The sequence below is a fragment of the Microcaecilia unicolor genome, chromosome 2 (assembly GCF_901765095.1).
Source record: "Microcaecilia unicolor chromosome 2, aMicUni1.1, whole genome shotgun sequence".
Lineage (NCBI taxonomy): Eukaryota > Metazoa > Chordata > Amphibia > Gymnophiona > Siphonopidae > Microcaecilia > Microcaecilia unicolor.
In genome coordinates this window covers 558,070,827-558,083,593 of record NC_044032.1, presented here as the reverse complement: position 1 = coordinate 558,083,593, position 12,767 = coordinate 558,070,827, and the positions used below count along the sequence as shown (strand labels likewise).

General features: G+C 40.9%; 1 protein-coding gene across 2 annotated transcripts in view; it reads right to left on the bottom strand.

Annotated features, from left to right (window-relative positions):
* Positions 1-12,767, bottom strand: part of EXOC1 (exocyst complex component 1) — a 163,332-nt gene that overhangs the window by 69,887 nt on the left and 80,678 nt on the right. For both annotated transcript variants that reach the window (XM_030191403.1, XM_030191404.1), the window contains exon 9: positions 6,103-6,252. In XM_030191403.1, the coding sequence (XP_030047263.1) occupies positions 6,103-6,252 (150 nt within the window). The remainder of the gene's footprint in view (positions 1-6,102; positions 6,253-12,767) is intronic.

The window sequence follows — 12,767 nt, the reverse complement described above, 5'->3', positions numbered from 1 at the left end:
ACCACCTGCTGGAGATAGAGACATACTAACTGAGGAAGGGGCTGGCCGTCTGGCATCACTGCCTTTAGTTTGTTTATCTCTATCTCCACCTGCTGGTAGGCAGACTTAACCCCCTAGTTCCTAGATTAATCTGCTACAAGTGATAAGGAAGCAGTGTATTAAAAGAATGACAACATGGCTGTGTTTCAGTAACAGTTTAAGTCATGGGTCCAAACTTTAAACACACAGCAAATCAACACACATACATAAGAGAAAAAAAAAGTTCTTCATCCTTTCTTAAATATATATCATGGCCAATTCTAAAAACACCACACACTAATATACAATCAATATTCTCCCTATAGAATTAATGAATTTAAAAACATAAATCTTCACAAATTGTAACCATCTCAAACTTTAAGAAAACATAAAAAAGGCTACATAATGAAAAAATGTTTTAAATATAACTACATAGTCAAGAAATTTAGGGCCTCTTTTACAAAGCGACACCAATCTGGTACTACCATCGGGCTACTGCAGGAGCCCAGCGGTAGTTCCTGCCCCCAACATGCGCCATTTCCGGTGCTGAAAAAACAGTTTTTTTAGCACTAGGGACTTACCTGGCAGTAATTAGGCAGGCCCCCACGTGCTGCCCGGTTATCGCCGGGTTTGCACAGGAGCCCTTACCGCTCTAAAATAGGAGGCAGTAAAGGCTCCCCCAGGAAATGGCTTTGCGGCAAGTGTTACAGTTACCGTACTGCCATTTCCATTAAAAAAAATAAAGTCCTTTTACCTGCTGCAGTAAAAGGGGACCTCAGCGTGTGGCTAGACCACATGCTGACGCTACTGCAGGGCCCCTTTTACCACAGCTTTGTAAAAGGGGCCCTTAGTTAACTGAACTTAGCGTGCACTAACTGAATAACACTGACAACACGGGAATCTCAGCATCTCCTAAATAAGAGGTGGCAGTGGCATTCCTAGAGGGGCTGACACCCGGGGTGGATCGCAATGCGCCCCGCCCCCCGGGTGCAGCGCCCCCCCCCCCCCAGCGAAAGGACACCCCCCCACCCAGCAAAAGAACCCCCCCCCCCGGGCACACACCGCTGGGGGGGGGGAGTGCCGCGCGCCGATCAGCGTCATTCGTTTCCATGCTCCCTCTGCCCCGGAACAGGTTACTTCCTGTTCCGGGGCAGAGGGAGCATGGAAACGAACGACGCTGACCGGCGCGCGGCGTGCACCTGGGCGGACCGCCCCCCCCCCCTTGGTACGCCAATGAGAGGTGGTAAAAGCTCCTGCATTATTTTTTTTCTGTGACCATGTCCATGGCCAGAAAAAGAAACAACCAAAAAAGGCAAAATTTAAATCTGCACCAGAAACAGCTTGGTATGTGGAAAAGTCCCACGTTAGGATACGCTAAGCCCATTTACTAGTGCAGCTTAGTAAAAGGACCCCTTAAATACTATAAGCATAAAAGTGACAGCAAACTGAAATTCTTCCCTCTTACTGACTGAATGAAAAAAAAACTCATTCAACTAGAGGCACAGATATCAAATATTTAAAATACACAAATTTGTCATTAACATTCATAAGTATATGGCTACTTATACAGGATCCTCATCATTTTCACATATTAACATTATGAAAAATTAAAAGGCAAACAGAACTTATTTTAAAAGTAGCACTCACAGCACAGCATAGCATGATACCACTGCAAAAGTTGCTTGGAGAAAAAAAAGACCACCACATATGTTTGTCTAAATTAAAGTACTTTTTTGCCTGCACCCGTGTCATAACTGCCAATTCATCCATGGGAAAGCGAACAAATAAATTTATTGCTAAATAAATATCCCTTTTCAATGTTAGTTTCTCACAATTACTTTTTTTTACCACGTGGCTGAGCAATCAATCTTGGTACCATCACAGGAAAAAACACTTCAATAAGTTTAGTCTTGTCCCCCCCCCCCCACCCCCTCTTAAAGATGTAAATTGTTTAAAGCTGGATATTCCCTTTGTTAAATACAAATCCCTCTTAGTTTTTAACTTTGGATCTTTCCTTTGGTTGAACTGTCAATCATGGCACCTGGCATATTTAAGCTTTTGTTTGAAGATTAATATCTTTATTTGCTACACTACCCTAACTTAGAAATATCACATCTGTACCAGTTCTGTTCTTTCTTGTAGATTTCATAATGTCAATACTTTTTTTGCGAAAATGTTACTGTAACTTGCAAGACTTTAGCAGCTATATAGAACTGCAATATGAATTCTGCTGAATAGCTTACATCTTATTTTCTTACTCAAAATGCAGTCAGTTAAAACATGGTGGTCCAAATTTCCTTATATAATCACAATGCCCTATCAAGCTCTGCTTAAATATTTTACACAAACCTCCTCTTTGTGCCACATCAGTCACTGGTAATTCCACTCATTAAGTCAACAAAATCACCACTCTGCCGGCATTTATGACCCAAAATCAAAGCTTTCTACCACAGCCAGCCACTTAAGGCTTCTACAATGAAAGAAGCCATTAAAATATCAATTTCTATTTAAGCAACTGAACTAGGAGGGCTTTAATGTTCAGCTGTTTAAAATAGAAACCACTACTTTGCTGGAAATGGAAAAGGATATATACATCAAAATTAACAGTGCAACAGTAGAAACTAAAAAACTAGAACATATCGGCACTACATAAACAGAATCATAGACTGAACAACATTTATTATTATTTATTTATTATTTATATAGATTTTGCTCACACCTTTTTCAGTAGTAGCTCAAGGTGAGTTACATTCAGGTACACTGGATATTATGTTTTTCACCTGGCTTTTCCCTTCATGCTGCCACCCTAAACATCAAACTGAATACTTCTTCCCATTCTCTACCCTATGCACCAAGGCAGAGTTCAAGAGCAATATAAAAGGAACACTGTGATTACACAGGACTCAGAGCGTACCCTTCCAGACAATGCTTGAGGTAATTTACAGCATTGTTCTTCAGAAATACAAATCAAACATATTTGCAGGTTTGATTAATCATTGCTTCCTTCATTATAATTACAAAGTAAAGGGAAGGACTACCGGTATGTTCATAAAATATAATCAGAATAAGCAACAAAGAGAGCTCTTTCTGGGAGCACATATGCTGATTTGTCAAAATTGCTATGGGAAGAGGGTAAGGAGGGAGGGTTGGTAAGTGCATACAATGGCTTGTTCTAAAATTGACTAATTGAAAAATATGGAGTAGCAAACTACTAAACTATAATACACCAAAAAAGTTTGCTAACCAGGGGGAAAGACACAGAAGCTCTATATAAATATTCCAAAAAATTTTTAAATAACTGGAATCTCAAATCTCTAAATAGTGTTCAATTATATACGCCTGCTATTATATCTAGAGTTCCAGTTCTATCATCGGTCCCTCTTAACTGAGGGTGAAAAAAGCAACAGTGTAAAAGAACTTTTTCAGAGAAAAATGACAGTTCCAAAAAAAAAAATGCAACAAAAATTTTCTTTTTCAATTAGAGCACCAATGTGAATGTCCCCTTGTATTAAAAAATTCTGTTCCCAAATACCGCACTACAACAATCTGAACAGAATATGAACAGGAGAAAGACTTATCTTGTATTCCTCTTCATGTCTTCTTCTGTCCCTTTAAAATATGATTAAGTATGTCCTCAAAAAGCTTCCTGATATTACTCAAATTTACTGAATAATACACTTTCTGCTTTCATCAGATTGTCAAAAAAAGTGAACACCAAAATTATTTCCAACACCGACAAGGGCGCCTTGTTTCAGAAATCCGCTGTGTCAGGAGGCAAGTTCAATACAGGAACTATGGACCTTTTCTTTCATTAATCAAGATAGCTGCAGTTTATAACAAAAACACAGACCTACTTTCCAATCAATCGGCTTTTGCTCTTCTTTTAAAGGAACCACAGATATAATATTCAAAAGAATGAATTCAATTCCACAACAGTATTTAATCCTAATGGCGCCAATATATTTAAACTGAAAATCCAATGTTGTTCTTTTTTATGTAAAAGCTTTTTAACATCCCCTCCCTCTCTTACCCATAAGAATTTGACCTATCACCATATTTTGTAGTTGTTCAAATGTGTGTCTAAACCGTTTACAAGGCTTAACTATCACAGCTTTCATTTTCTCAGTGTTGACACAATGCCTATGCTCTATTATTCTTTTTTTAAATCTCTGCAAAGTCTGCCCAATGTATATCTGGTTGATCAGCAAAAACACCTGTAATTGAAGTTGCCTAATACATTTTTCAAAATAAACCCTAAATTGAAAGGGTTATGTTTTTGCATGGGTACATATGATAAACCCATAGCCAAGACTGCAGATTCAAAATAATATTTAACTTATAATTAGATAAATTGATCACAATGAATTGTCCCATCTCCTGGATCTCATTAATGGACCTTTTTGTCTCTGACTTGATCTCACAAAGGATTCCAATTTCCCCAATTTGTTTGTTGAGATCTGCTTCTTGCTTGCATTTCAACCCCCTCTAATTTTCCCGCTGTCTCATCCTTACCACTAGAAGAATCAGTTGATAAATGAAATCCCACTGTCTTCGCTTTACCTCCAGTTTCCTGCTGTTCTTTCAGTTTCATCCAGTTGTACACGTCCCTCTTTATAATCTTTTTGATCACACTGTAGTTTTTTTTAATTGAGTTGCTCTCAATTCTTTATTAAACTTCAAAAGTTTTCTGTCAAATTCCTCTCTAAATTTCTCATATTCTGCAATACTCTGCAAACCCGTCAATCGTTCTTCTCTGTTTTTTCTTCTATAATTTTAGATTGTAAAGTTTGAATTAATAACAGCATGAGATTGAGAGAACATTGATTTGATTTAATATGTTGTTCCATTTCTTAATGAATGTCTCATCTTCAGGAAATAACTTGGGTGCTCCAGATATCCGTAATCCTCGTGGTGTTTTCCTGCTTACATTATTCAACAAGAGTAGCACTATGTAACTCATAACAAATGTAATTCTTTATTGTCTAATAGATCTGACCCAATCTGAGTTGGGGCTTGTAAAATCTGAGTAAGTTGGTCCACCGAAAAATGTAAACCACTATTCCAAACCTGAGTCACGATCCAATCTCCAAAATATCAACTAATTAAAAAATATGGAGTAGCAAACTACTAAACAATAATACACCAAAAAGCTTGCTAACCAGGGGGAAAGAGATAAGAGGCTCTATATAAAAATTCTAATACTTTTAAATAATTGGAACCTCAAATCTCTAGTGTTGAAATATATACTCCCACTATTACATCTACAGTTCCAGTTCTATCATTGGTTCCACTTAAATGAGGGAGACAAAAGGAACAGTGTAAAAAAACTCCTCTTTAGGAGAAAAATGACTGTTCAAAAAGAAAACCATCAAAAATATATTTTTTTAATTAGAGCACCAATGTGAATGCCCCCTGTATCAAAAAGTTTGTTCCAAAATACCACACTAAAACAATCTGAAGACAATGATCAAACGAACAGGAGACTCATCTTGCAATCCTCTTTATGTCTTCTTCTGTCCCTTTAAAATACCATGAAGTATTTGACTGTGTTGATTGTGCGATCCTCTCTGTAACCCTGACACTAAGGGGCTCATTTTCAACGCACATAGACTTACAAAGTTCCATAATTACTACGTAACTTTGTAAGTCTAAGTGCACTGAAAATATGCCTCCACATATCCTTGCTATGTAGCCTGATTCTATAACAGATGTAATTGGTAATGAAAGGGATCTTCCCACAGAGGAATCCTCTGACCAAGGGAAAACTGAAGTGTCACCCCTTATTGCCACCTTCAGAGACTGGTCTAGACTCCTAGCAGAACATGCACAGGAGACTGGATATCAATCATGATGCAATTGTTGAGTCGAGTTGACTTGATTTACCTCAGGCTTCCCTGTTTAAAAAAAAAAAAAAAGACATCCCTACCAAAATTCCCACTAATTTTGGCAAAGGTGAGAGAAAACTTCCCATTCTAAGACCACCAGAAAATCACAACTTGTCAGCATGATACAAAACGGCACACTGTTAGAAGCTTAACCAATACCTGCTGGTAAAAGATTAGACTCAATGTCCATATCACGTACCTTGGTAAGGCCATCATATTTAACATAGTCTGTATTCTTAAGCCACTCCATTAACTTCGCATATCGAAGCAAGTCTCTGTGAAAGGGATGGTGGTTTGGTAACGTCAGCTCAACAGAGTGCTGAGCCAGAGTGGAACTCTGGTCATGTCCCTAGATAAGAGAAAATATACCAAACTGAATAAAGCAGATTCCAACAGTGAACCCGAGGAGAGGAGACCTTATCATATATAAATGCTGAACAGTTAAAAAGAGACATCATCAGGGTTGGGGTGAATGATTGTCTAGTATCCCCTGCCCCAACAATGATGTAGTTAAAATAAAGGAAGATTTAGCTACAGTTCAACAGGATGTGCCTACTTAAGGGTGGCTGTAATAAGCAGCACAATCCTTTAGGGCAGCAGTTTAGTCCCAATTTTACTGTGATAATCTTACTCTGGATGTAGTATTTCTTTTTAAGCAGGAAAAAAATCAGAAGTAAAATCTCCACTCTAAGGGTAGAACAGTGATCATGCAAAACACAATGGCCAAATTCTTAAGTGCTCCTAGTGTTATAAAAAAAAAACCCACTAAATTTTGGCATTATTTATGCCCTTTGTAGCACTGAATCTTTACTCCAGCGTAGATTAAAGATACAACGTGGGAGCAAAGGATCATCAGAGGTAAAATGCAACACTTCATCTCAGAAGACCTATTTTAGCAAATCTCCTGGTGGCCCAAGTGAGCCCCTAGACCTCCCCCCCAACACTGCACCAACCCCACAATATTATCCTTGTCCCCTACTTGAACCACCAACCTCTAGGTCAGGAAACAAGAGCAATGCTCATTCATCCTGTCTAGTACCACCATCCTCTAAAATGGTGTGTGACCCCAAGCAGTACATCAGGACACACTGCTACGGGTCAGTCTGCCAAAGAAGGGAGTGCCTCCCAATAAGGGAAGTTAGATTTTGGAAGGTTGCAGAAGGAGAAAAGGGATACCACTAGATGCCTCCTTAGACTAGGAAAGTATTACTGGTCCATGGAAGTCACAGCAGTAGCATGGAGGTTCTCTTGTGGAGAGTCTCCCTAAGCCAGGCGTGCTTTGGACAAGATTGAAGGGGGGGTCCTGGACCAGGAGATTTTTTTTTGGGGGGGGGGGGGGGCTAGAGGCAGTGGGCCAGGAGTCTGGGCTTTTCATCAGGCCCTGTGGGTTTTGTTTTGTTTTTTTAATGTCTCTGCTCTTTTCAGTGCATGTGCTGATACCCTCTCTCTGACAGGAAGAAAGACATTTTATTTCCAATGAAACAAGCTGCTACAGATTGTGGTGACCTGCCTTTTTTTTTGTCAGTGCACACTTTTTAATGCCACAGTAATTTGCATTTACTGTAATCTGGAGTAATTTTTTATTTTAGAGTGTACATTAGATTGCTGTACACTGAATTTTAGCACAGAGTGCCAACTCACAGCTTATTACATTGAACCCTCACTCGTGTCAATTTGCATCTCTCTGTAGCTTCAACACACAGAAGGAACACCGATATCTTTCTGAGTGCCCTGTTTACTAAGCCACGCTGTAGGCACACTAACGTTTTTAGGAATATATAGGTGTCTCTAGCATTAGCACGAGCTAAAATTGCTAGCTCCCCTTAGTAAACAGGGCCCTTAGTCTCTTCTTTTCTAACCCTAATATGATCAGTTTTGATATCAACCTTGAAGTATCTATAAACAGGAAGTCAAATACGTTAGCGTTTAACTTTAAAAAAGGAGACTATGATAAAATGAATAGAACGGTTAAAAAAAACTTAGAGGGGCAACTGAGAGGGTAAAAACTGTACAACAGGCATGGACGCTGTTCAAAAATACCATCCTGGAGGCCCAGGCTAAACATATTCCACGAATTAGAAAAGAAAGACGGAAGTCCAAAAGACAGACGGCGTGGTTGAAAAGTGAGGTGAAGGAAGCTATTAGGGCTAAAAAAACGCCTTCAGAAAATGGAAGAAGGAACCGTCTGAAAATAACAAGAAGCAGCATAAGGAGTGTCAAAGCAAATGCAAGGCGTAGATAAAGAAGGCCAAGAGGGATTACGAAAAAAAGATAGCATTAGAGGCAAAAAAAATAGCAAAAATCTTTTTCGGCATATTAAAAGCAGGACGCGGCCAAAAGAATCGGTTGGGCCGCTGGATGACCGAGGGGTAAAGGGGCGATCAAGGAAGATAAAGACGTAGCGGAGAGATTAAATGAATTCTTTGCTTCGGTCTTCACCGAGGAAGATTTGGGTGGGATACCGGTGTCGGAAATGGTATTTCAAGCGGACGAGTCAGAGAAACTTACTGACTTCACAGTAAACCTGGAGGACGTAATGGGGCAGTTCAGCAAACTGAAGAGTAGCAAATCTCCTGGACCAGATGGTATTCATCCTAGAGTACTAATAGAACTGAAAAATGAGCTTGCGGAGCTACTGTTAGTGATATGTAATTTATCCTTAAAATCGAGCGTGGTACCGGAAGATTGGAGGGTGGCTAATGTAACGCCGATTTTTTAAAAAGGTTCGAGGGGAGATCCGGGAAATTATAGACCGGTGAGTCTGACGTCAGTGCCGGGGAAAATGGTAGAGACTATTATCAAAAACAAAATTACAGAGCACATCCAAGGACATGGATTACTGAGACCAAGTCAGCACGGCTTTTGTGTGGGGAAATCTTGCCTGACCAATTTACTTCAATTCTTTGAAGGAGTAAACAAACATGTGGACAAAGGGGAGCCAGTTGATATTGTGTATCTGGATTTTCAAAAGGGCGTTTGACAAGGTACCTCATGAAAGGCTACAGAGGGAATTGGAGGGTCATGGGATAGGAGGAAATGTCCTATTGTGGATTAAAAACTGGTTGAAGGATAGGAAACAGAGAGTGGGGTTAAATGGGCAGTATTCACAATGGAGAAGGGTAGTTAGTGGGGTTCCTCAGGGGTCTGTGCTAGGACTGCTGCTTTTTAACATATTTATAAAAGATTTAGAGATGGGAGTAACTAGCGAGGTAATTAAATTTGCTGATGACACAAAGTTATTCAAAGTCGTTAACTCGCGACAGGATTGTGAAAAATTACAGAAGGACCTTACGAGACTGAGAGGCTAAATGGCAGATGACGTTTAATGTGAGCAAGTGCAAGATGATGCATGTGGGAAAAAAGAACCCGAATTATAGCTACGTCATGCAAGGTTCCACGTTAGGAGTTATGGACCAAGAAAGGGATCTGGGTGTCGTCGTCATCGATAATACACTGAAACCTTCTGCTCAGTGTGCTGCTGCAGCTAGGAAAGCGAATAGAATGTTGGGTATTACTGGGAAAGGTATGGAAAACAGGTGTGAGGGTGTTATAATGACGTTGTATCGCTCCATGGTGCGACCGCACCTTGAGTATTGTGTTCAATTCTGGTCGTCGCTTCTCAAGAAAGATATAGTAGAATTGGAAAAGGTGCAGCAAAGGGTGACTAAAATGATAGCGGGGATTGGACGACTTCCGTATGAAGAAAGACTAAGGAGGCTAGGGCTATTCAGCTTGGAGAAGAGACGGCTGAGGGGAGACATGATAGAGGTATATAAAATAATGAGTGGAGTGGAGCAGGTGGATGTGAAGCGTCTGTTCACGCTTTCCAAAAATACTAGGACTAGCGGCCATGCGATTAAACTACAGTGTAGTAAATTTAAAACAAATCGGAGAAAATTTTTCTTCACCCAACGTGTAATTAAACTCTGGAATTCATTGCCGGAAAATGTGGTGAAGGCGGTTAGCTTAGCAGAGTTTAAAAAGGGGTTGGACGGTTTCTGTTTATTTTCTCTGAATCTGCCTTTGCTAATCAAGCAGCGGAAGCAGTGGCCCGTCTCATCTCTCTCTGGGCAAAGTTACATATGCCCTCCAAATATCTAGCTTTCCCAACCTTGAATCTGCTCATGACAGGCTTACACCGTCAGGCAGTATGGACTCTTGTAATTAGAAAGGAACCCAGTATGTAGTAGATATAATAAGATAGTTTATTACAATCTTACCAATGGTAATACAGGTAGGTTAAGCATTCACATAATGGAACCGCATATCATGGCACGTCCTCTCTAGCCTTCTGGAGTCTCCCTTCTCTGTTCATCTTCTCCTCTCGTCTCCTTCTTCTTCTCATCTCGTCTCGTCTCGTCTGAACTAATACTCCTCAAACTGCTGCTTATATACAATTTTGGCCCTATTCATTTCAATGGACCCCAGCTGTCTCAACAGGGCTCCTAGTCCTTATCAGTTGATCAGAATGACTTCACATGTTCCCAAACCTTCCTGTAGCCCCCCCTTTGGATATTCTCACCCGGGGTGCAGCTGACCCAGCACTATCTCTACGTAACCATAGCAACTCTCGCTTATGACGTCTTGCAGGTGCCAATCTCAGGATTGTTTATAGAGTAGATTGCCCCCACCCTTGCCAGTTCAGCACTTGCCACAGTGAAATGTAACTGTGTCAAAGGTGATCTCTGATTTTTACAAGCTAGCTCTCTTTTGTATCAGAGATGATTCTGATTTTAAGAAGCCTAGCTCTTATTATGAGCCATTTGCTTGCAGAGGCCTAGCTCTTTAGCCTGAGCCATTGACCTGTATTTTACTGAGAGCAAGGGCGGCCATATATATACATTTCCCCTCTTGCCAGGCCCCTCAGAGGGGGCTGGTACACATGACTACTAGTGGGTGTGGCCGTCCTTTCCAGAGGGCTCTTAGAGTTCTGTGGGGGGGAATGTATAGGAATGAGGTGACATGGGTGCTCAAGAATACATCTAACTCAGCTTGGGTAAAGTTACATGTGTTAAAACAGATATTAGATGCACAATTTCATAAATACCTATTTCTGCACAAAAAGTACTCCTTTACACTCAAAAATGCCTTATAAAATTGTTCTGTATTCAGCTTAGTACATCTGACCCTAGAACTGCAACAAATTTCAGTTACTGAAGATTCTCACAACAAGAATCTTTTTTATACCTTAAAATTTATATTAAAAGAAATGGCCAGTCCCACTTTTAATTTTAGTGCACGCTAAAAATGCTAGCACACCTTAGTAAACAGAGACCATAGTCCACTATAACTCTAAAATGAATATGAAATTTGCAGACTTAGGGGCTCACTTTCAAAGTACTTAGACTTACAAAGTTCCATAGGTTACCAACGCAGCTGCCAATGGTGGTTCCGGGTCACACGAAAGACTCCTGAAGAAATTGCAGAGTCATGGAATCGGAGGTAGGGTATTATTATGGATTAAGAACTGGTTGAAAGATAGGAAGCAGAGAGTAGGATTGCGTGGCCAGTATTCTCAGTGGAGGAGGGTAGTTAGTGGGGTCCCGCAGGGGTCTGTGCTGGGTCCGTTGCTTTTTAATGTATTTATAAATGACCTAGAGATGGGAATAACTAGTGAGGTAATTAAATTCGCCGATGACACAAAATTATTCAGGGTCGTCAAGTCGCAGGAGGAATGTGAATGATTACAGGAGGACCTTGCGAGACTGGGAGAATGGGCGTGCAAGTGGCAGATGAAGTTCAATGTTGACAAGTGCAAAGTGATGCATATGTGGGTAAGAGGAACCCGAATTATAGCTACGTCTTGCAAGGTTCCGCGTTAGGAGTTACGGATCAAGAAAGGGATCTGGGTGTCGTCGTCGATGATACGCTGAAACCTTCTGCTCAGTGTGCTGCTGCGGCTAGGAAAGCGAATAGAATGTTGGGTGTTATTAGGAAGGGTATGGAGTCCAGGTGTGCGGATGTTATAATGCCGTTGTATCGCTCCATGGTGCGACCGCACCTGGAGTATTGTGTTCAGTACTGGTCTCCGTATCTCAAAAAAGATATAGTAGAATTGGAAAAGGTACAGCGAAGGGCGACGAAAATGATAGTGGGATGGGACGACTTTCCTATGAAGAGAGGCTGAGAAGACTAGGGCTTTTCAGCTTGGAGAAGAGACGGCTGAGGGGAGATATGATAGAAGTGTATAAAATAATGAGTGGAATGGATCGGGTGGATGTGAAGCGACTGTTCATGCTATCCAAAAATACTAGGACTAGAGGGCATGAGTTGAAGCTACAGTGTGGTAAATTTAAAACGAATCGGAGAAAATTTTGCTTCACCCAACGTGTAATTAGACTCTGGAATTCGTTGCCGGAGAACGTGGTACGGGCGGTTAGCTTGACGGAGTTTAAAAAGGGGTTAGATAGATTCCTAAAGGACAAGTCCATAGACCGCTATTAAATGGACTTGGAAAAATTCCGCATTTTTAGGTATAACTTGTCTGGAATGTTTTTACGTTTGGGGAGCGTGCCAGGTGCCCTTGACCTGGATTGGCCACTGTCGGTGACAGGATGCTGGGCTAGATGGACCTTTGGTCTTTCCCAGTATGGCACTACTTATGTACTTATGTACTTATGTACACACGGCATTTCCGGGGGTGGAACCCCCTAGAAATAGTTAGCGTGGCAGTAACCCGGTGGTAATTGGGCATCACTGCATACTGCCAGTCACCGCTGGGTTACCGCGGAAGCTCTTATCGCCACCTCAATGGGTGGCGGTAAGGGCTCCCCGCCACATGGTCACGCAGTAAGATTCTTACCACATTGCCATTCTGTTTTTGGGGCTTTTTACCCACTGCGGTAAAAAGGGCCCTGGTGCACA